Source organism: Cygnus atratus, chromosome 6, assembly GCF_013377495.2.
Source record: "Cygnus atratus isolate AKBS03 ecotype Queensland, Australia chromosome 6, CAtr_DNAZoo_HiC_assembly, whole genome shotgun sequence".
NCBI lineage: Eukaryota > Metazoa > Chordata > Aves > Anseriformes > Anatidae > Cygnus > Cygnus atratus.
Window position 1 is genome coordinate 40,434,880 of NC_066367.1, and position 25,525 is coordinate 40,460,404.

Consider the following 25,525-nt stretch of genomic DNA (forward strand, 5'->3'; position numbering starts at 1 on the left):
CAGTTTTAGAACACAACTGTTCAGTTGGAATGAATCTATAAAGATTGAGTCCAATTGCCTGACCGCTTCAGGGCTAACCAAAACTTACAGCATATTGTGAGGGAATTAACCAAATGCCTCTTGAACATGGACAGGCATAGAGCATCAATCGCCATGCTAGGAAGTCTGTTCCAGTGTGTAATTACACTCATGGTAAAGAAATTTTATCTAATTTTAATAGCCCGTTTCACAAAGAAACAAATTCATTCTAGAAAACCCATTCTACCATCATGCCAATGTGATAAACTTGTAAATTTCAAAATGTAAACAATGAGCACACGCCATCAGCTTGTGAAGTTCATCATCCTTATCACACATAAAAAATTAGATGGCTTTATACTATACTATACACAAAAAAGCATTACAGGTATGGCCTTAAAAAAAATACAGCACTGTGCTACCGAAGCCAACATCTGATGTGTCCAGAAAACAGAGGCCATCAATGTCTAAATATGCATTCAGAAATACAGAAGAAATAAAACAATTGTTTGCTTGTAACAATAAACCAGACTGTAATGACACTTCTCTATTTCATAGAACATCAGTCTGTCCAGCAATGAATTCTAGCTTTTTTTTCCTTCAAGTTACCAACCTACTATAGACACATTCTGCATCCTGAAGTTTAACATTGAATTGCACTCCTTAACATTCGTGACTTTCTTCAAAATAGGTTAAATTTTTTTGATCACAGTTTTTGAAATTTTACTAGCCACTACAAAGATAAATGATTGAAAGCACTACTCCAAAGGGCAATATCCATTTCAACAATGCTGGTCTCTTAGTAACAAGGAATGATAACTGTGAATGCCTTTGTTAATATAAATGAACTTCACGGTACAATATATTGAGGTATTCAAACCTCAAAAAGGTATAAACACTTAACTAATGCCTAAAAACATAAAGCATCAATGCATCAACCAGTAGAAATAAAAAAATAATTTGGTATTTCTAACCATGCCAAGGGCACTCCAACTTATACCACAAATCTAGAGCACTACTTAGAGTGACAGAAATTAATTTGTTTTCACCTTGTGTTGTTTATTAATCATTACAGTGCTATCAAAGTTTGTCTTCTACATGCTTTCCAACACCAAACTCTAGATCCTCCAAGCATTCCGTTTGGAGGACATACATAATTTCATAGTACTGGTGAACGTCCCGCAGTGTAAAACTTGAAAACATGGAAGAGACTGGAAAATGGTTTATATGTATATGCAGTAACAATCCTCCAATCTCAAAATAATAATAATTTAAAAAGCCTTCATCAGACCAGAGAAATGTCCAAAATATCTGCTATTTTAAATGAAAGCAAAGCACTGGCTATCTCTTTAAAAGACCCACTCAAAGGGGGGGAGGCAGTGGGGGTTGTATCATTTTAATAGCTTCTGACTACGCTCGCAAGGAAACAACTACACAGATAAAAAACATGAATGCAACTGCAAGGACTCCACCTTTAACTTGTCTTCATAAATCACACGCAAAAAAGAAACTAGTCAAACTAATTTTCTGAGAAAAAAAATGAAATTTTCAAAACAGACCAACAAAACTACTCCGCTGACAAAGCCAATACAGAATTCAGGCACAAACACTGCAGATAAACTTGTAAACTTGAAAGAGTGAAATTTATAAACAACATACAAAAGAGTACCAACCTACTAAGCCATATTTTAAAAAGTATCAATCACACATTAAAAGCCTCAATGGGAGTGCTGTAAGAACTACCATGTGCATAATGTTGTTTTAAAATTAAATGATTTAGATGCTCAAATACAACAGTCACCTTCAGCCTCCAGCATCCAAAAAGCACTACGCTGAAATTTATTAGAAACAACATTGAAAGAAATAGATCCCAACCTCATGGTTGGGAACAACAATCAAAACTAACCATTAACCTGTATAGTCTTAATAGCAAGCATCAGATGAAAGAGAATTGTAAAACTCTTAAATACTTGAGGTAACCCTAAAGAACCATTCAGCTCTGAAAATATCAAAATGCTAAGACCAAACTGTTCAGCTTTAAACAGTTTTACATGCTGCTATAATCACACCTCATAAAGATAAAACACTACATTATGATAACACTTACTCATGTAAGAAAGGGCTATTGACTTGTACTCTTCCGAAGCTGCTAACACTAGGAAATATACCTATTCATTTTTTATCTTAAGTAATACTGACTCTTTTAAAAATTAAAACAAAAGATTTTCAACTGGGACTTCAGTTCATGGTAATCCACTACTGTTCAGAACAAACTTGGGTTCCTGAAGTAGAGTGAGCAAGAACGTATTCTCCAAGCTGAGAAACCCTTCTGTGCTGGTATAGTATAACCAGTAAATTCTGAGTGTCCTCTACAGCCTAAGTGTGTTCATCTGCAACTTCCTAAAGAAGACAACTAGAAACCAGATGTGTGTACCTGGAATTATGCTTCATCTATTTATTTTAATTACTATAAAACCAGCCAGAAAAGATGGTTAAGCTAAAATTGATCCAGAATAACAATGTTTTTAATTTTCAGAAGTCCACTACAAACTCACCTTGAGGAGACACATTGTGTTCAGTAGCATGTGCCATTAGAAACGGTTCTCTGTGGTAGTTCTCAGAATGTACTGCAAGTTAATTTACATATGACTATAAACATACAATCCCAAAGTGAAGATTTATGAGGCTCAATTACCTCTCCTCGCTGTATTTACTTTGTAGGTATTACAACATCTAATTGTGTGTCTTCTGTAGTGCTGTGCATATAGAGGATTTATAGTTAAACAAGATGAACAAAATAAAACTCATCTGAAAGAAGGTGAAAAATGTAGTAATGATACTAGGCTGTCAGTTTTTGTCTTCACTAGAAAATTCAGTTAGCCCTTTGCTTAGGTAGCCTTTTGATTTTAGCCTCAACCTAAAAAAAAAAAAAGTTTCATTTTTTTCCATAATTAAGGAAACTGATAGCAACTATCTGTATTCATGAGTTCTTTCCTTTAGCTTTTTTTAAATGGTTAAACCCTTGCCTGCTGCATCTGATCTTTTGTATATATTCTCTCAAGGACACTTTGTATTCCTAAAAAGAAGCTGGAATGTAGTTTACTATCAGTACCTCCCATCAGTTTTATTTAGGAGTATATTCATTGCTCTACCTGACACAACAGTACACTGTGGTTACTGTTGCATACACTCTGAAAAGGTATGCATTGTTCTAGAGAAATTTTGCAGAAGTGTTCATGCTGTCAACCAGCCAAACGTTGTTTTCTCATGAATGATCCATACTAGAACGGTAATTTCATTAAGTCAAAACTCTTCTAACTGTATAGGATATTCTGTAGACAAGATACATTAGTATCCTAGTCTGTTTCCAAACTGTGTTATCCACTTCTGTGATCTTATGTTATTTATATAAAAATATGAGTATGTCCATCAGTCTCATTCTGATAATCAAAGTATGTTAGCCTTTAAAAATCTTTTTTTTCACATTTAATAATCACTTCAGAACGATCAACTATTCCTTCTAAGAGAAGGTTAAAGGCATCTTAATCTGTGCATTAGAATAGAAGGGTCCCTTTTTATTCCAATTTCTTCTACTAATTTTCTTTGCAATAATCAAGTCTTTTAAGTAGCCTCTGTTATAAACTTGATTGCGTACCCTGTCAGTTGCCAGAATGCATGGTGAGTTAGGACTCTTCGTGCTTTGCCAGGGAGATTACACTGCAATAAAAGGTTACTCCAGCATATTTCAAGGTTTTATATTTATATGTGTATATATTTAAAATTCACTCCCCAAAAAGAAGAAAGAAACAGTAAGGATGAGCTAGTTAATTCACCATTTCTTGCTTTGCTGATAACTTACATGATTCAGCAGTTGAAAGGAGAGTTTAATTTACAAAAATGATATGCTTGCACGGAGAAATCTTCCATATCAATTTCCGATTCAATCCAAGATGTTTGACTAGTCAAGTTTATGTAAGACTATGGAATTTTGAAGTTCAGCTTTTCCATCACAACTTCCATTAGAAGAAACTATTTCTCCAGATATAAAAACAGAGTAGGGGCTAGGCTTGAATGCTGAGAACATGATGCATACTCAAGAAGTTTATATCTGAACCTGAAAAGTGGCAGCAAGTCTGCTAAATCAATTTGTAAAACAATCCCCACTACTGAGGCAGTTCTGCAAACTGTAAAGTTCTTTCACATTTAAAATGCATAAATCATTTTAATCCTTTAACACATAAGCACTATGCAAAATATATACAGATATGAATTTCCATCCTGAAAATAACTAAAAAATGAACATTTTATTGTGATGCATCTGTGAAACCTTATTATATTTGACCATGTATTAATAATTCCAAGTATTTGCAAACACTAAAATCACATCGCAATATATACTTGAGTTATTCTTACCGCATGTGTTGATTGTGGAACTCAGTGATGCAGCTCCAGTGGTAAGGCCACCCTTGGAAACTGCAGAAGGAACAGAAGGTGTAGAAGACACTGGAGATGAAGTAGCTGCACTAGATGAGATTGACGAGGACGTTAACCGCTCTCCAGACTCCATATCTGTAAAAGAGAAGAAAAACATCTACTTTCTGCAGCAGGAAATTAAATCACAAGGGGGCCTACAGGATTGCCTGTGCTGACCATGTTGCAGGAACTGCACTTGACTCCAGCAGTTTCCTGGGAGACCTTCAGGTGAGAGCTACACCACATGAAGAGCACTCAGTTATCAGGGGAATCCAGCGTAACTGCAGCAGTAAGGGAATTAGGTACTTCTGTTGAGAGCAACGTAACATTTGAACTTGAATGCTGCACAATGGAACCTATGACATTAACTGCTCTCTCCAATGCCCACCAGTAGCCTTGTCAGGGCCTTAGGGGCACTAACAAGCCTTAATTGCCCCAAGGAGCCTCACCTAAGACAATCATCCCACACCCTCTGCCCAGAAGTTTCATTTGGTTTCAGGCCTGCACCTTCAGCCCTCACCTGAGTCAGGTCATATAGGCCTCTCTGCAACCTGGTCTGTACCCACACTTCATGGCTAGATCCCTTGTTACGTGTTGTAGCTTCCCTCCAGTCCTATATCAGCCCCTATCTTCTGCTACTCCTGACCAGATTACCAGAGAGATCCTAGGCCCAACCAATTCCTTTATTTTATCTAGATCCTATGACCAGCACGCTACTCCACCCTGCCTTCAGATCCTGTGGAACTGTTCCCTGCTCAGGGAAGGCGCTGTCCGTGCCACCTTCAGCTCCCAGCCTGCCCCTCCTTGCGGAGTAGCACTGCTCTTGCTGCTCCCCTAGAGAGCTTTTAAGAACTCGTAATGCAGACAAGTCCATACAAAGTATTTCAACTTGGGGAATGGCCTAGTTGTTATGGTGGAATATTATAAATATAACAAGTCCTGTAAATTGCTAGCTTCCCCCCCCCCGGCGGAGTTCTCATATAGAGTGATGCTTTTACTTGTGCCATGAATTGCCTAAATCAAGTTACAAGGCTTATTTAACTGAACGTGTCTGTACTTTAAGAAAAATACACAGAATTATCACTAAAAACATACTTGTTGAGAAATAGTTTCTCAAATACTTAAACATTTTAATCAAGCAAATAATATCCAACCATGGTGGCAGCACAGTCAGAACACTGACTCAATCTGCAAGAACTCCAGTTGACGATGGGTCAGGATCAGAGTTCAGTAAGATGGGGAAGACATCTTCTTAGTGTCCCATTATTATTTTATTATTTTAAGCTCAATGAGACTAACCACAGTTGATACCTATCAGGGAAACTCCTGAGAAACAGGTTCCTGTCCTAGAGTCTCCTTCAGCTACAAGAGGCACCACTGTTTCTCAGGCCTATCACTGCCAAGGTGAGGAGGCCAAGTACTCTGCATCAGTCCAAAAACTGATATAAAATCTCACTCCCATCTTACTCAAACAAAATGACAGGTAAAATACGCACAAGAAAATATATATATATATGTATTTTTTTAATTAAAATATAATTTGAAAAAGCGTTAAGCAGTTCTGACCCAAAGTTACGTCAAAACAGTGACTTTTAAAATACACATTTGGAAAGGCAGCATAAAAGCTGTTATCTACTTCTCCAGAAACATACATCTTTGTTCTTCTCAGTCACTAAAGCTGCATCTTAAAAAGCCAAAGGAAATTCAAACAATGCCATTTAAGGAAATCAAATTATTTATCACTGATTATTCTTATATGTGGCAATTTTGGACTGAATAAGGTCTCTAGACTTTGCTAGATAGCAAAACATAAGAAATGAAGTGAAAAATCTGCCAACAAGGGAACTATAGTATACCATCTAGAACTGCCCACCCTTTACGTAACAAACAACCACTCTACAGATAAAAGCACTGGAAGACTTTACTGATTTTGTTCTTTACTCCCCAATTTATCCTGCAGAATTTTCAAGCATTCAGGAGAATTTATTCTATCTGCAAATTTAAAAAAAAAATAATCAACTGGTTACACTGATATGGAAAAAAGTATTACTTGACTAAATATGAGGGCTGTGAACTTTTGCTTTAGAACAGTAGTTATAATTAAAACATTTTCCTTCAAAGAAATTTTCAAAGCCCAATACTACTAAACATTCTAAATCTCTTTTTCTTTTTTCTTTTTTTTTTTTTTTTTTTTTTTAAATTCCAGGACACCTAAATACATACTTTTCTCCAATTAAAACTTTCTATCTACAGTTCAAGAAGAAATACTTTTAATAAAGAACAAATTAACTACTGTATGCTTTAAATATTATAACATGTTCATTAAATTTTATAATTTTTCCTATTTTTATAATTAATAAAAAAAATTTTCATAGTTTAAGTCTGTAGCATTCACATGCATTATTTCACACTACAAAAAATCATTTTTAGTATACATACAGAAACCAAAAAAAAAAAAGATATAAATGAAAATAAAGTACACTTCTAAGACTCTATGGAATGACCAAATTTAGGTGAGGCCAACAAGTTGTCTTTGTACAGAAACCTACAGTTTTGTTGTCTTTTGGTATTCACTGTTTTAAGTATGGCTATAGTGAATTTATTATATATACACAAATGGCTTAAGAGAAATCAGAAACATACCATAATGGCATTATTACAGTAATCACTTGTAAAAGGAAAGGTGTTTCTAAGCTTCGGTGCACTACATTCAGAATTCAGGATTCAGACTTGGTATTTCACTTGTGTTTCCTAACAAAGACATCCAAAGCTCTCTAATTTCTGCATTGTTGCTCTCATGTTGCATGTTATAATTCATTATTAAAATATTTACCATCTAATGTATTTTATAAATAAGAACAGTTAGAAACCACCCATTAGCAATCAGCATTTCTGCTACAAATGGAAAGACATGCTCAGTAAATTAAGATAGTTTTTTTTTCTTTCAAATACAGAAATGGATGTCTTTATAGATGGCACGCTTTTAACCAACATAAGCTACCTCTCTGAACTGGCAATACAGCACCAATTAAGACTGGAGAACAAAAACAATAAAAACTGTTCTTTTAATGTTTGGTATTAGTTTGTAGGGGTTTTGTTTTTTTATACTGTTATGGTTTTTTGGATTTGGGGTGGATGGAGACTCTTTTGTTGGACGGGGAGGTGTTTTCTTTAGGGATTGCAATTTCAACCTTTAATTCAGCTAAGTTTTTGTTTTAAGTTCAAATAGAATAAATAGAATATTGGTATTCGTTAAATTTTGAGATGAAGAAATGAAACTCTTCCTAGATACGCGTATTTTTGCTTTCAAATTAAGTCAAATCTTATTTATGTTTAGTTAGTTTATTACTCTAAACCACAGCAGATGGTTGAAACCAAAAAAGATAATCCCTGAGAGTCATTAATCAGGATCAGCAATAATTACACTGTAGACCTAATATGTTCTATGGCTAAAAAGCTCATACCAGCTGCAACAGATTTGTATTCTTTTTAAGCTTGAGAGCATATATTAAACATATATTATATTTTAGTGTATTTTGCCAGTCAATACTTATGGTAAAGTTTCATGATTGCTTTTTAAACCCTCATATTTGTAAATGAGAAACTAAGTAAAACACGATTTTTTTTTTTATTATTCTCTTCCACATGTAGTGATTTGTGTCAGTCCTTCTAAATGCCTTGCTTGAAATTCCAGTTATTTTCCCAAAGTTCACCATGGTGAATAATATTTATGAATGCAACTTTACTCAGTGAAAACAGAAGGCAATCTCTCTAAAGAAAGGAACAAAAAAGGAAGGAAGCATGTGCAGCTTTTCACTAGGAAAAAAAAATCTGATTTAAAAAAAAGAAACAGGAAAAACATTACAGATAAACACAACGTTTCATAAACATAGAATACTAAACATAGCTGAAGTTCTACTATGGGAAGCACCAACAAAATAATTTTCATATTTAATGAGCTGAAATTTTTAAAAACTGAATTATCTACCAATTCTATGCTCGAGACCTCTGCTGAAATGTACACTAGCACAGAAAAAAATATATAGTCTCTTAAGTATGTATTAAGAAGTAACTCCCTTGAATGGATGTGATCATCGATATAATAGTATCCTGTCAACATTAGTTGGGATGCCCAAATACTATGAATCTAGTCTTGAAAAACATCCAAAAAGTAGATGCACACACCTAAAACTTCCAGTTTAGCCTCTACACACTTATATATTACTTCATTATTTTAACTATTACCTTGAACACAGTCAAGAAGGTGAAAGTGCAAAAGTGAAAATATACTTTGGACTTCTTCAACGTCCAAGTGAAATTTGTAACAACTATTTGACAGCAACCAGGAGCAGACTCCCACAGCATTCAGTGTTATCTTGCCAACACAGCAAGGTATTTGGTCATTTTGCAACATATCACCAGTCCATGGCTATTTCTAGAGTCAACACGTGCTTTAATGCTTAAAGATTTTACAGCTGTTTAAGGGAAGCACATCAGTCTCTTTCAGAACAGACACTCCAGCACAGCCAAGTTCATCACAAATTTGAAATGTAGCTCCGTTTTATGAACTAAAATTGAAAATCTAACTCTTACCCTTTGTAGCTGGGCAGAGTCCTAACAGGTCAGCGCAAAGAGGGTCAGTGCGGAGTGAGAGTGCTGGCCAGGGGGTGAACAAGCATGCCAAGCAGCACCTGTGGGTTCTGCACTACCATGTCACAAAGGACACAGAACCAAAGACAATCAAAAATATAAAAGCAGTGGTATGCCAAAAAATACAACAAAGTACCACCCTGACCGAAGACTCTCAGAGAAGGAAGAGTAACAGCTACAGGAATGGGTGCAGTGCATTATATACAAGCTGCAGATGCAGAAGGCACCCAGTGATGCTCCCAGTTCTAATGACAAGGTCCAGTCATAAAACTCGTAATGTGCAGTCTACTACTACTACTACTGTGTTTTAGACACTTGAGGTCTTTAAACTCGAATGAAACTGCTGATAAAATTACTGAGATTCACTTCACGTCTTGAATGCTGTACAAATCTTAAAGACATCTTCAGTGTAATTATGCGACTTTTGATGATTTTCTTTAAGCAATTCACATAAAACTAAGGGAAGAAAACACTGTAACAATTTTATCTTTAGTAAACTAACAGCAAGTTTGGCTTATGTTTCTTCAGTAGCATATCAACCACAAAGAAACTCCATAAATAACCTTAATGTATTATTGTTAGATAGCTACGCTGTGCAAGGCACATGCTGCATTTCTGTATTATGCTCTGAAGCCTTTACAGCTCCCCCCCAGTATCAGGCCAAATTCGATCATTAATGTAACAACTCACTGTTTACTGCATTAAGAATCCACAGCAGCAACGATAATTGTAATAACACAAATATATCACATCACAATTCTGCAAACATTTGTTTTAACAGCCCTTATCCACCTAAGTCAACATACTAAAAACGACCTAAATGCAAATGCAGCTCCCTAAGATTGGCCTAAATGAGTGAGATCTGGCTCAGTGAAAATGGAAGCTTAACAGGGAACCAGTGGCCATTCCATTATTTTGGTAACATACAATGGGCATTTAAAATAGATTCAGAATAAAATATGTCATTTCAAAAATGCATTTGTTCTTACTCCATCTTTTATACATTTAGACTATGACAAGGTAAACTCAATCAGGTGACAAGAAAAGGACTCATCATATAATTTAATTCTGCCAAATGAGCAGCTGTACAACCTTTCCAGCTTAGGAAGATTCGCACTCGTGCTTTAGATACTAGGAGGAGGATGATACGTGGAAGTTCTGAGGAGACAATGTTAAGGATCACAGAGAAGAAATAGAGATGATAGGCACTGACACGTTTGTATTTCAACATTGCTATGCAGATTTGAAAAAGCAAGTAAATATTGGCACCACCTTAACTGGATGCAGAATCTCAACCCTGTCAGGACTGCAGAAGCTGTCATAAAAAAAAAAAAAATTCCATCATTTCAGAACTGATGTTTCACAAACCTCTTTGTTCCAAGAAAAAAAAAAAAAAAAGGAACCACAGCAGTATTTCAGCATTTTATACTGACTTGGGATGAACATCACTTTTTAAGGACTGTATTTTTGTGTAAGACAGTTCACCTTAAGCAGATGAAAATCACATTTTCAGTTTATATGTAAAGAAGGCAATGTTCCATTCCTCACATAAACTTTTTTTTTTAATCCTGATTGTGAGACTTAGATAATCTGTTCTTCTGCATTAGATTCTAGTGTTATGGTATCTTGTTTTGCAGAAGAGAGGTTGATAGCATTTTATACTAAAGTTTGTGAAGGCATTGAGCAAACTGTATATATAACTGATTTTCAAAATTAAACTATTATTCAATATTTCTGAACTGATACACATTACATTTTCTAAATATATAACAAAAGATTCTTTCTCAGGATAGACCTGAAATAGAGAGCTAACAGGTATCAACATCAAAAATCCTATGTCTATAGTAGTGTGAACAACAGAAAGTAAGTGTTGAAGAACCACAGAAAATAAATTCCAAGTGAGCAAGTTCGCTAAGCATGGTTTGGTCTGTTGTTTTTTGTGGTTTTGTGTTTTGGTTTTGTTTTCTTAAAAATAAAAAGTTATTAATTAGCTCTACCCAACAAAAATTGTGTTTCTGGGGATCACTGCAAAAATCAGAATGTTAAGATGAAGAAGCATAAAGATCATTTGTAGCATTTCAGGCATTTGTAAGCCTGTTTTTTATTCCTTTTTATTGTATGCATTAAAAAATATGGTATCAAATATAGTAGTTCCTCTAATTTTGAACTAAACAATAAACGTGTGCCCAATTTATCCAGTAACATGAAAATCAGGTGATTTTGGAAACTAAGCTTAAAAAAACAATGCATTACTTCTCTTCTCGGCAAGACGTATAGACAACACTTGTTTCATTGCTTTTTACAAACCAGGTAACTTTGATTTAAATCTATGAATATGCATGTATTCCTATGGGCTTCCTTCCTAGAGGAAGCCTGCTTCTCCGTAAAGTAACTCTGACACAGGGGGGAATTTACAATGCATTCCTTGACATGGTATCATAATTTATGGTAGGGACTCAAAGAATTACATTTCATCTCTTACAAATTCAGTTGTGTGTTGCTCCCAGTACTATGAACATCAAGGTCCCAGGTTAAAAAATATTAATAGAAGCAGAGAAACAGGACTGATGAGTAGTATTTTGCAGATGCCTGACGAAAAAGTTCATCTTTCCTCTACATCCTGCATTCTGATTTTTCCTCCAATATTTTACACTTCAGTAGAGAAAACCTGAATACAGTTTATGCTGCAAAAAACAGAGAAGAATCACTCTTCCCATCCAAGTCCCTACTCCTAATTTTAAGTGAGAATGAATACCATACTTCCAAAGTCACCTAATCCATTCATGGGGCATTCCAACGAGTTTTGTTCAGGACTGATGAAATAAGAGTATCCTGCAGCCAGTATTTTTAGCCGGTAAATGCTATCATTGAGTGTGGTTAGAGGGAAGAAGGACAATTAACTTTTAACTATTAACACCTAACAGTAGCTGACATACCAGGGTTTTAGGACAGCGCTGCCTTATGATTTTGTCCACTGTATCTTTCCAGACAAGGCAGAAAGAAATAAAGGAGGAAATAACAGTTTAAAAATGAAAATTTTATCTCGGTTAGAATAAAGTAGAATTTCTTGCGTATAACGGTAGGTAAGTAACAAGTGGAAGGAACACTAATTACAAAATAACCCATTTTTAAATGAAATTGAAGACAAGTGAAAAAATCACATACATAATTGGACTCCACAAAGCCTATTACAGCTTTTTGACCATTGCCTATGACAGAATGCAGCAAACAGGGACAGCTGACAGATGCACACGAGTTGTTGCAGCAGTTAACCAGGCTTCTTTAGAGAACTTCTGGGAGAGATTTCTTTGGGAATCATCCTTCAGCAACTTCTGGTGGCTTGCTGCTGGCAACAACGGCTAACATCTGGAGCCTTTTGCTTCAATCAGCTATAGCAGTCAGCGTCTACTACTTGTCTCCTGCCTACACGTGCCTACACCTGTTGTCTACAATGAGAGGAGCACCAACCACACTCAGCCAGAGCTAGAGCAGCAGCTACAGAAAAGGAAGGTCATAGCCCAGGTAGCGGGGGGGGGGGCAGCGGCGGGCGGGGACAGGCAAAGGGGTCCACAAGCCCGAATGATGACTGCACAGGGCTTGTGACCACCCACCATATGGCATGACCTGAAAGGGCCTGAGCAACTCTCCATAGCTCATCACAGAGCTCAACCCATAAAAATCTTTCCTGGATTTGCTTGGCTTTTTATCCATACGTTCGATTTATCAAGATGAAGCAAACTTGAATAAGCAATGATAGTTTCCTGCAGTTTCAGCTGCTAAGGCAGATTATTAGTAGCCATTTCATATTTGACTACTAAATATAAAACAGCTTGGAAAAAAAAGAAAAATAAAAGATTATTCAATTTTATCTGACAGTATTCACACAGAAGCTGTCCAAGGACTGTGACGATAAAACAACTGGCTCTTCTTTCTCCAAAGAACTTCAAATTAACCTGATTATCTTAGAACAAAAAACAAGTTCTCGAATAAACAAGGAACTGACTCACTGAAGCCTAGAGACTTAATTCTAAATGTTATAGACGCTTGACCAAAACGTAAGTATTTTGTAACTTTTCATGCAAGTAGAAATGAGTTTAAATTATTGCCCAGTTAGAATATCCAAATTTTGCATCGTTATGCTCAGCTGAATGCAGTTCAAATAATGGCTAATTTAAGCACACCTTCAAGAGATTAAGCAAATTTAGAATTCTTGCAATGAGTCCTGAAAGCCTATTATCAAATGATTACAGTAGTATTTTACATTTACATTTTAAAAATTGCCTGCCCTCGCAACTACACAAAGTGTTTTCCATTGCCAGCTCTGTGAACAAAAAAAGGCATGAAGGGGTAGGAAACACAAGAGAAATTTGGAGAGCTTTCCACTTTCTTCATGAATTCAATTGAACTCAGTTATTGAAAACCATTAGATGCCCATGTGTGTTTATATGGCTATGATTTTTGGTTATTTTTGACAGTCATTTTTTAGAACTTGTCGGTTCTCTCGCATTTTGCACAGCACCTCTGTCCTCATCATTAAAAGAGCAATGTACTTCTTTTGCAAAATAAAATTCCAAGTCTCAACAATTATGAGACCATGTCTTACCTTCCAGTTGCACTGCTTATCACACCACAGTGTTCAATTATTCTTACACACAGGATGATTCCACACATCTATAATCCTGAGATATCTTTCCTTATTTGTTACATTAGTTTTAGAGACAAAAAGATGCAACGTTTTGAGCTTCGATACCAAAAAATATTTGGATCTGGAACTTTTAGACTAACACTCCAAAACAAGTTCTAGATGTCAGGAGAAAAGGGGAGAGCTGGCAAACACTACCTTCTCAAAATATTATTTTGAATAAACATGAATGAGACATTTTTTGTTTCCTAAAAGTTATTAGAAGAGAGTTAAGCTTGTAAGTCCTAGAACTGTAAAAAACAAAAACAAAAAAACACCCTTCAGTTCAATTGTGTTTAAATAAATCCTCTTAACAACTACCTATTAGCACCAAATGAGCAGGATAAAAGACAGAAAAGCAATCTATGCAGACTGCAGGTTAATCTGCTTTTTAAATCAATCAATAATCAACAGTTTAATACATAAGCCATTGATTAGAGAGTATTACTCTAAACTTGAACTTTCTTTAGTGTATATATATATACACTATATATATATATATATATATATTTCCCTAACTGAACCTTGCTTATCATCTCTGAAAAATGATAAAAGGCACTAACACAAAGGATAACTTCATGAAAACTACGCATCTGCTCTCACACACACATACAGAAAAGCTTTCAAAAAAACTCACCACAAGCACCATATTTTGCCCACCTGGTATTCTTCTGCTTCATGTTTGGAAAATGAGTGGGCAGAGAAATCCAAATGCATAACATAAGGAAAAGAGGTCCCCACAACTCAATACTTCTGGGAAGAAATAATGTTTTGCACTGCAAACTCAGGTATCTATTAGTGTATGTGAACTCCACAGAAGTCAAAGTAAACAAAACAGATAAATTTGTCGATCCTCCTCCATAAATCTTTCAAAGAATAAAGACACAGAACAGGATACCTTTTGTCCTGCAGTCCTAAACTTACAGACTACACAATACATCATGTAGTCAAACAAACAGGAAGGGCAAGATACTTTATCCCTTAAAAACTGCTAAAACTAAAACAACCAGCATTCTCTGATGAGTTCTCATATACCAAGTCAGAGTTCCAGAAACATAATCAAATCTTTTGAACAGCCTTAGGCCTTGCAATGGCTTTGACTTTGTTTTAGAATATCACCAAATTTCATTACTAAGAGAGCATGCAAGCACAAAATTCAAAATTGTACCTTCAGTTCTGCAATGCAAGTTACAGAATAATTTTACCCCTTTTCCACATGACAGTGATGAAATGTATACGCCTCTCATGTCATTAGGTGAGTTTTGGCACCTTGACTAATAAAATTATCACTGAGGCATGCTAATTCCTCAAATTTGCACACTTAAAGCACCTTTGGTGTCATCTAACAGGAATGCAATGGTTCCCACTAACAGACTGAGGCAGCAAGGCTGAGACACAGAGAAATGGTGTCTGCATTTACATGTTGTTCCGTGCACGTAGTTCTTCAGGATTCCAGAACCAGTTTTAGAAGGAAGTACTATGTAATACAAATTCATATATATATTTAAATACACTTCATCATTGGTATCCACCCTCATTTCCAAAATGTCGTCCTTTGGTTATTTTTTCATCGTTTCTTCCACTTTTAAGGCACTAAGATCTTGAAATGCACTTAAACATTTAAGCAAAAACAAGCCCACTCACGTTTACCTAAACAGAATAACTAGAAGGAGTAATAACGGGTTCTTAAAGTACAAAGAAATAAAAACAAGCCTCAACAGAAGCCACAGCAGCTATTACTATGTCAGTGGACTACCCTTACCAGCCCCACTCACAATACTATTATTACAAATTATGCAGATGCAAATCTGACATTTTCATGCTATTTACACACTTAAAGGAAGTGGCTAGAAACAAAAAACCTGACAGATCGCATTTTTGTCTCTACATACTGGAGAAGACAGTAAACCACCTATATTGCCATCTACAAAAAGAAAAGTACTAGATTTCAGGCACCTAACAAATACGAATGCTAAACATTCAATTTTCCTCCATTATTAAAGAGCTAAAATACAGAAGACCATTTTAGCTATATCAGCTGTTGTTTCTTGGCAAAGCTTGGCAATCACTTAAAGATAAATAATGATACACAGTATTCCCATAAACCATTCTTTCAAAATTTGAAGGCACACTGTGAATGTAAGCCAGGACATCATGGACACATCGGAATAACAGGTAAGACTGCAGCTCTTTGTCAGGAATAGGGCAGAATGCAGCCAAAGCAGCACCAACTCCTGCCACACAGCATTCATTTCAATAGGATGGCAACAAAAGGTGGCCAGGGCCTATGGCTGCAGCCCAGATCAGGATCTGTCCTTCCACACATAGCACAAGCAACTCTATCCCTGTCTGAGAGTGTCTGTTCCCTGTACTTCCCTCTACACAGAAAGGCAGCCCACGAGCCAGCAGCTCCAGCAGCTATCAGGGCTGTCCCTCCTGTCCCACAGGAATCCAGTTTTGTCCAGAAAGGAAGCATGAAGCTTTGAGCCAACAAATTCAGCCATGAGACACCATGCTTTACATTTATGAGGCTCTATAGTCACAGAGAATGCTAAGAGATTAGGAAAAACAAGGGAGATGTTTTTGCAACATCAGAATTGTAGGACATTGGAAAGAACTGTCCAGGGGTATAAAAAAAAAGCTGTCTAGGCACCACAGGAGTGCAAACCCTATGGAGGATGATATGGCATGTTTTGATGGACAAGAAATCTTTAGTATCAAGAGCGCAATATTATTTTGGCATGTATTCTGCAACTGCAAAATTTGCCTTAGCACCTTTCTAAACTTTGATGAAAAAAAACAAAAACAGGAATTCATATTTTTAATATAGAACTTCAGAATGTTTACCACAGTACCAACAACTCTATGAAAAATTCTATGCCATTAACACTAGTATAAAATAAGACCGGCCCTAAAATCATTTTGACCCACTTAACAAAGCAGAACAACACAAGTGTACTGTAACTATCACTTTACAATATCAAGTCTCTTAGACGAATACTCCAAAGCAAAATAAAACCAGACCTGTACACTGAGTGAAAGCTGTCACACACCCACCTAGTCCTCATCAGCAAAAAAAAAGAGGAATTACTTGAAGGAAAAAGAACCCGTCAGTTCTAATAAATGCAGAACAGTAAAACATTTCTTATACAATCGAAAAAGCAGACCAAAAGGTTGTTTTATTCAAAAACTAGGTTTATGTTAGACATGAAACACTTCTGCAAATGATAAAAATAAACTGTGAACATGCATGACACATACGCGTTTTATGTCTCTGTGTTTGTCCAATGAATGTTGGGATTTTTCAAAGTTAGTGCCAGTTATTTTTCCAACACCTAAACAGACTTTAATGCTTTTTCTTTTTAAAATCTCATGCAAACGAAGTATATTTTCTCATCACTACTGTCAGATAAGCATTACAAAACAGCAGTAGTTGCCTTATACTGAAAATTTTTAAGTTACAACTCTAAATATTCCTTCTTCAATCTATAAACATTTCAAACTAGTAACTGGGGGGGGGGTTGGGGGGAGCACAGAAGAAAAGCACTGAAAACTTGGCATTACAGAAGAACAGACAAAGAATATTAACAGCTTACTGTGGAGAGTGATTTAATCAGGAAGTAGCCATTATCCTGTCGCTACAGAGCAATGACAGCACTCCAAAACAAGCCGTAGGGTTTTTTTTTTGTTTTTGTTTTTTTTTGTTTTTTCCCCTCGGTCACGGAAGGAAGAAAGAACACAAGCTATTGTGCTCTTTGCTCTTTGCTATTGTGCAGCTTTGCTGAGCCCAAAGGTTGTCAGATGTCTACTGTCAAAAGCTACCCTGAAAACAAAATGCAAGCAAGCATTTACAAAGCTGTACTTCAAGAAGCATCTATAATCTACCACAACCTCCCTCTGTGTTACACACAAAACATGGCTGTCTTACTCAGAGATTAGCAATTATTGTAATGAGATACTGTCGGAGAGGGTCAAATAGTACTTCCTGCAGTTTACACATCTTGATTTCCTGGTAAACAAACTGAAAGGCAGGTGGAGCACTTGGATCAACAGTAAACACGCATGCTCACAGAAGCAAAAATCAGCCTAGGTGAAATATACAGTTTTAATAAAATGTGCGTCTGTATTTTAATTACATGAGTTGACAAGGCATCAGAAAATGTAAAAATAACTCTGAATCATGAAACAACGTTTTTCTGCAATATTAGATAGCTGTCAATGCTGTACTTCATTGTTTTCTTTTCTAAGCCAAGCCAAAGTTGCAATTGATTTTCCCTTAAATTGTCCTTATGTACACATATGCATGCAATAAAACCTGCTCACAAAGTTGTTTCGGTATGAGAAAATGCTCTGAAATGATAACCTGAATCACAACTAGAAAAATCTGAAACTGAGAAAAACAAATGCGAATCACTGTGTAAGCACTTAAGCACTGATCTCCAAAAAAAATGTAAAGTAAAATCTGCTAATAATATTGAGAAATTATCAAAATTAACTTACTGAATACAATTTGGAAAGAAAAGTAACTTAATGCCTTTTTTTCTAAGCTGCCTCCCCCCAAAAAATTAATCACACATGGACTACGCATATTGCAATGATCCAGTAGGGGTCGGGGGGGGAGTTTTTCCCTACCCGGAATCTTTCAAAAAAAGTAACTTCAAGAATCTTCATTTAAAAAAAAAAAAAAAAAAAAAAAAGATTTTCACAGTGGAGCTGAAGGGGGGCTAGGATACTAGGGAAAAAAAATAAATAAAAAACACAACTCCACCCCAAACAAACAAACAACACCCACCCACCCAAGACCACCTTGACTAACGAAAGAAATGGCTTGTTATCCCTGAGCAACTGGAATAAACTATTTGGCCAACTGACAGGAGACAGAACTTATTTAAGGGATAAATCGAGTCAATTTATTGTACAGCAGGTGGATGCAACTAAAACTGCTGAAGTGCCCTAGAACAACAGCACAGATTATTTATATACCAGAGGAAATGCACAAAACTGAAAATTAATTATTTTTCCCTCTTAGCAGCATGAACAAAAAACTAGGGGAAACAGCAATGTAACATGTCTGAGGAAACAAAGCCAGGAACAGAACAAGCAAGAAGTTTCTAATAATAATGTTAAAAATAAGCTCAGGAAAAGATCAAAGAAAAGCTATGAAAAGAAAAGCCTACAGAAAGCATTTCTGGGAAGATCATCAACTATGAAAGGGTGCAACTGTAACAGCAAATACTGCTGCTGAATGTAACTTGAGCCAATGAAGCAGTTATTCTGCCATCGCAATCTCCCAAAGTAAGACATATTAACAACACGGATCTCTTCAACCAAAACAATATCTAATGCAGGACTTCCGTGAGCCATACTTGTCACAGATTTCATGATCACAGACATTATTTCCTACTTAAATAATTCATTCCCTTAAGTGAAACACTACAGCAAAACATCAGTTTAACAGTCTCCTACTGTTATCCACGTTGCAAAAAAGTGGTCTTGTCAAACAGTATACAGCATTTCTGAAGGAAGAGTAAAAATCCAAGAGAGAAAAGCCTTCTGTAAAGACAAGGAGTATGAGTACCAACAGAACTCTTACCAGTAGTCTTAAAATACTTTTAAAAAGCAATATATATTGTATTTAATTGAGGTACGTTTGGTACTAATATCACAGCAAGCAGGCTGTCACAGCAAGACTTAAGAGATACTGGTTTGAAGTCCCAGTCTGGGATTTATTATCCACTCCGGAAAAACAGCCTCAATGAATTTGAGTCTCGCATGACTCAGTGAGAATCACGTACGGTTCTGCATGTTCAAATACTACCTTCCAGAAGATCATTTTTCTAAAATTGTATCAATCCGAATTGCTCATCACGTGAAAAATATTTAGTATGGAACAGCTGTTTTGCTTTGAGATAACAATGGAGGAAAGAGAGACAAAATATAACATTGAAAACAGCCAAATGGAAGGTCTGTATTTATTTTCTGAACTCCAGTTTTAATTAGACTCATAGAAATTATAGCAGAAACTACAGGTAGAAACTACATATACAGAACAACCACCACTTGCCCCATTAGTCAGAAATAGAGCAAGAATGACAACTCAGCAGTGTTCAAGAATTCTATGGGCTACTATAACACTTGTCCACACTTCGACTCCAAAACCAAATTATCAGGTTTATTGAAGAGCAGAACAGGATACTGAAACGTCGCTATGTCTTAAATATGCATTAATGCCTGACTTTGTAAAATGGCACATCATCAATCTGTGGTGCTCAACTGAAGAGCTACTGTCTTCCTGGGAAATTTAAAAAATATTATTATTTCTTATGTAGCACATTCTAGCTACAAATACAGGCATTGGTTGGTGTTTTTCTTTCTTATATATATATACACACACACACACAGAACAGGAATTAATTCTATGGTCATAGAGAATACAAAATCCTGTTGCTGTTTTTTGTTTGGTTGGGTTTTTTGTTTGTTTTAATAAGTAATATTAAGAACTTCTTGCAGAACCATGCCTCCTTTCATGGAAGCTATGTCTCCTGTCAAAGAGATTTCAAAAAGTTAGAAATCGTACTGCTACAAACTACAAGAATCATCTCAAAACTGTATCAAACAAATATCAACTCCAAAAGAAATATGAGCCTATCTATAACTACCTGTATCATTCTAGTAGTAGTATTTCAACACAAGTTTTGATTTAAAACTCCATAGTTTATCCTTTGATAATGAAAAGTAAAAACAGTTATGCCATGAATGTTGCTTACGCTCACCTGAAAGAACAGGTAATCTCTACACAACCTATACTGAATGCCAACAAAGCCAGAGACCTGCATTTTGCATCATACCCTGGATACCAAAATCACTGCAAGAATTGCAGATAACTTTACAACAAAAGCATATTTAAAACAGTGGATGTTTATCAACATAAAAACAACACCTAAATTCAGTATCATCTGTGAATTCAACCTGCAGCAATAGCTTTGGAGAACAGGAACTCCCTGCAGTCATCTTTGTAATGCACTAAATCAATAAATTAATTTCTGAAAGTTCCACATACAGTATTGGTCTATGTTTTGCTTCTGGCAATTTTAGCCAGAATCCTTTGACAGTAGCTGCATGGATGAGTAATACGCACAACAGGGCAAACAGGACAATTCATTACTTTCAGAAATTGCTTTCTGGGGCGTGGCACCAGAACTTCTAAATCATCTTCCTCCTCAAGAAAACTTAATGAGTTAATAAAAGTCATCTCCAACTAAGCTACAGAAAGAAGGGAGACGAAACCTTTCCTCATCCTACCTGTCCTGTGCCAAGTCTCAACCACATTTTACACCAAAGAGCCCTTCACATTATCGCAAAGCAAGTCCTAGGAGTTAGATTCTGACCGCATTCACAAGCCTCCATATCATTGTTCCCCACATATGCTATTGCAGAAAAAGTGTACTTGGGTGCCATTATTACACAGGGTAACACCAGACGTTGACATTGTTCTCTACAATGGCAAACATCAAGATGCAGCAGGAGACGGATCATCATCTCATTTCAATTAGTTTCTTACCACCAAGAAAAAAACACACCAAACGATCTTTTAAAACCCATCAGCTGACGCATTCTTACGCTGGTTACAGCCCTACCAAGGCAAAGGGTCAGGAAGAGGTTCCCCTTCCCCAGGGGAAAGGAAGGGTAGCAACTTTCTCTTTGTTCTACACCTCCTCCATATTCCGGTCACACACAGTCTGTTGCTCATGATTTTGCTTCATTTAAAGTACCATTCCATTCTCGTTATTTACTGAACACGCAGACACTTCATCTAGCAATCTGATTTCTAAAACTGTATCTTGGAATTGGAATAAACACAGTGGTTACTGAACTACCACTGAGAAAGAGCCAGCCATATTATATCATTATTAAACATCTCTAAAGTAAATAAATAAATAAGAACAGAATTGCTCAAATACATATAAAAGGCATTCAAAAAAAAAAAAAGCAAACAGGAAACTGCAGTCTATTCCTTACATTACTATGGTGCCCAAAAGCCGCCTTCATGATAGTTCGTTACCCAGAACTAGTCACAGAACTATTCAAAATTCCCCAATTCTAATTCAGTAGCATTTCATACATTTTCTGCTAAATTTTGACACCACAAAGCTACATACAGAATAAATTCTGAAAGCACATAAATACCTGAATTAAATTATCTCAGTGTATTTTAATTTTCCTGCGCCAATGCCTTCTCTCGTGCTCCCTCCTTTTGCATAGTGTGTATCAAAACGTCTTATTAAAGATACAGAGTAGCTTGTTCACTACCAAAAGAAACTAAAGCATACATCTTAAGGATCCTGTTGTCCTCCAGTATACTAAAACATGTCATTTCATATTACAGCTGATTCATCTTATGATAAGCACAGTTTTTCATTTTAATATTTTTATGGAATATACTGAAAAATATTAAGAATCATGTCTGCTGAGATTTTACTGAGATTATGTTTATTTCAATGTTCCATATGTTACTATCGGATACTTTAAAAAAGCAGTACAGAGAACAACAGTTAAACTTTTTCTTTTTTTGACATGGTAAGCTTAGTATTAACTGTTATTTAGTTATTTTCAGGAAAAGATCACATAGGTTGCAAACATGGCAAAGAAACGCACAGAGAAAGGGGAGGGGACAGAACACTGCTATTTTCCATTAAAATAACCATTATCAGGTTATTGGAAAACTGAAATATAAAACTACTTTAAAATATAAGAGTGTTTTTTGTAAATTTTAAAAGATTGGAATAACTAAAAATACATATTCTTTAATTTATCTATCACCACAGCATCACACACACACACACACACACACACACAAAGCCTCTGAGAATACAATATTCATTTTGCTGCAGAAGAACAGACATTGCATAACAATGAGATTTGCTAATGAAATCAGCCATCAACCTGGAATACATATGTATTAAACCAAGACCTCAGTGTCATTTTCTTTTTGCATCGTTTGTTCGTCCCCTCATTTTTCCTCGACCTTTCACTACTTTGTCCTCCCGGTTTTGCTGCTCAAGTACAGCAATACTGTAAAACATTTTGTTACCATTATGGGCAATACTTTCCATTTTACAAAATTTATTTCTTAACTTATTGCATAGGTTCTCTCAACATTGATTTTTCTTTCAAGGGTGCATTAACAATGAGTGCTAAGGAGACAAAGGAGTTTTACTTCTCTGTAGAACTGTTGGAATATCTAATGAAAATTGGGTGTCACTTGGAACATAAACTATACTTCCACGTCTAGAGTTGTATACCAGTTAATACAAGGAATAACACACATTATTAAAAAATCTTTTCTGTATTGATCTAATGAATAAACATGAACAGAAGTTAGAATTCTGACATGAATAGAGATTCAATTCTTTTGCATCAACATGAAAAATTATCATGAAACCAAGTAAAACAATCCAGCAAAATCAACAGCAGTACATATAAGCATAAACTGTACATATCTGTTATGCAAAACATGTTAGTGCATAAAAACATGAATGGTGAATGCAATTACTTATTCAGTGCTGACCACAAAAAGACTAAAACATGACAAAAGGTATTTTTCTCTGTATGTATCTAAATGCTACCATAGTTTGATTTTGTGGGATACAAGCTGCCCTATACTTCATAGATAAAAAGCAATCTGTTTACACCACTAGCTCCAGCATTATCAAGACTGTTTTGAGTTCAACTAAAAACTACTGAAATCAATAATATGCTCCACTGTTTTTTTTCCCCACTTCTCTCAGTTGTTGTTTTTTAACTGAAATGCTACAAATAAAATATTGTTCCCATACTGCCACTATAAAGTTAGCTCCAATGTCATATCAACATGCAGGAAAAAAACAAAACCAAAACCAGTTTGCTGCTTTGTTTGGTAGGTAGTTGAAAAAATATGAAAAACAAAATACAAACATTCCAAAACTCTAATTCCATAAAGACAAACAGCCAATTAGTCATTTTTAGTATACCAAAACTGCATAAAGAGCTCCTTTGGAATAAATGAAAGTAACTTGTAATTTATTTTCTTGTTTTATCTTGAGAGCATTAAACAAATCATTTTATACATAAGCTGGCCATCAAAACACCAAAAACACACAAAAAGGCACAAGACACCACTAAAAATTTGAGAAGAAATAATGAAGTGTCTGAAAACGGACTTAACCATCCCTGGACCTAGTCATATCAAATCATCATCATGCATTCCAAGAAGAACAGCATCAGGATAGCTGACATAATGAACACGGTAAGTAGCTGAAAACATAGAAGTTTAAACACTCTACTCTTCACATGGGCTCCAGTTCTTTAGAAGTTAACAAGCATTTATGTCATTGAGAGCTTTGTGAGTGGAAAGAATATAAAACATAGCATTACTCTTCCTTCCATTTCTCTCACTTCTAAAGATACACAGCTCTACAAGATAAATACTGAAACACAGCATCACAGAATAGTTAGAGTCGGAAAGGACTTTAAAGATCATGTAATTCTGATCCCCCCTTGCCATGGACAGGGACGTCTCCCCACTAGACCAGGTTGCCCAAAGCCCCATCCAGCCTGGCCTTGAACTCTTCTGGCATGGGACATCCACAGCTTCTCTGGGCAACCTGTCCCAGTGCCTCACTACCCTCAGAGTAAAGAACTTCTTTCTCATGTCTAATCTAAATTTCTTTCAGTTTAAAACCATTCCCCCTAGTCCTATCACTACACTCTTTGATAAAGAGTCCCTCCCAAGCTTTCCCGTAGGCCCCCTTTAGGTATTGAAAAGACACTGTAAGGTCTCCCCGGCACCTTCTCTCCTCCAGGCTGAAGAACCCCAACTTCCTCAGCCTTTGTAGGAGAGGTGCTCCAGCCCCTTGATCATCTTCGTGGCCCTCCTCTGGACTCATTCTAAGAATTCTTCATATATTGGGGGCCCCAGAGCTGAATGCTGTACTCGATGTGTGGCCTCAGAGCTGACGGGTGGGAAAATCAATTCCCTAGTCCTTCCAACCACGCTATTCCTGATACAAGCCAGAATGATATTTGCCTTCTTGGCCACCTGAGCATACTGTTGGCTCATATTGAACTATTTTCCACCAATACCCCACGTCCCTTTTCGACTGGCAGCTTTCCAGCCACTCTTCAGCCTGTAGCGTGCATGGGACTGTTGTGCCCAAGGTGCAAAAAAAACCCGGCACTTGGCCTTCTTGAACTTCGTACAGCTGGCCTCGGTCCATTGGTGCAGCCTATCCAGATCCCTCTGCAGAGCCTTCCTACCCTCGAGCACATCAACACTCACTCCTAACTTGGTGCTGTCTGCAAACCGACTGAGGGTGCGCTCAAACTCCTCATCCAGATCATTGGTGTAGATACTGAAGAGAACTGGCCCCAGTACCAAGCCCTGGGGGACACCACTAGCTACCAGCCTCTGACTGGATTTGGCTCCATTCACCATGACTCTTTGGGCCCGGCCACCTAACCATTTTTTAACCCAACGAAGCATACATAAATATATATTAGATATATTTATCTATTAGATATATTTATCTAATATAAACTTCCAGGCATATATAGTATGAGGCTGTCTTACTCTCATTTGTGCATGATCATGTTCTAATAAAAAGACGTATGAAGACTATTTTGGATCACACACTACCAAAAGTACTTCAATTTCAATTACAAAAC

General features: G+C 36.3%; 1 protein-coding gene across 1 annotated transcript in view; it reads right to left on the reverse strand.

Moving 5' to 3' along the window:
- BAZ2B (bromodomain adjacent to zinc finger domain 2B) overlaps nt 1-25,525 on the reverse strand; it is a 139,331-nt gene that overhangs the window by 69,839 nt on the left and 43,967 nt on the right. The window contains 1 exon segment of the mRNA XM_050711467.1: nt 4,432-4,587. Coding sequence (XP_050567424.1) covers nt 4,432-4,585 — 154 coding nt within the window. The 5' untranslated portion in view covers nt 4,586-4,587.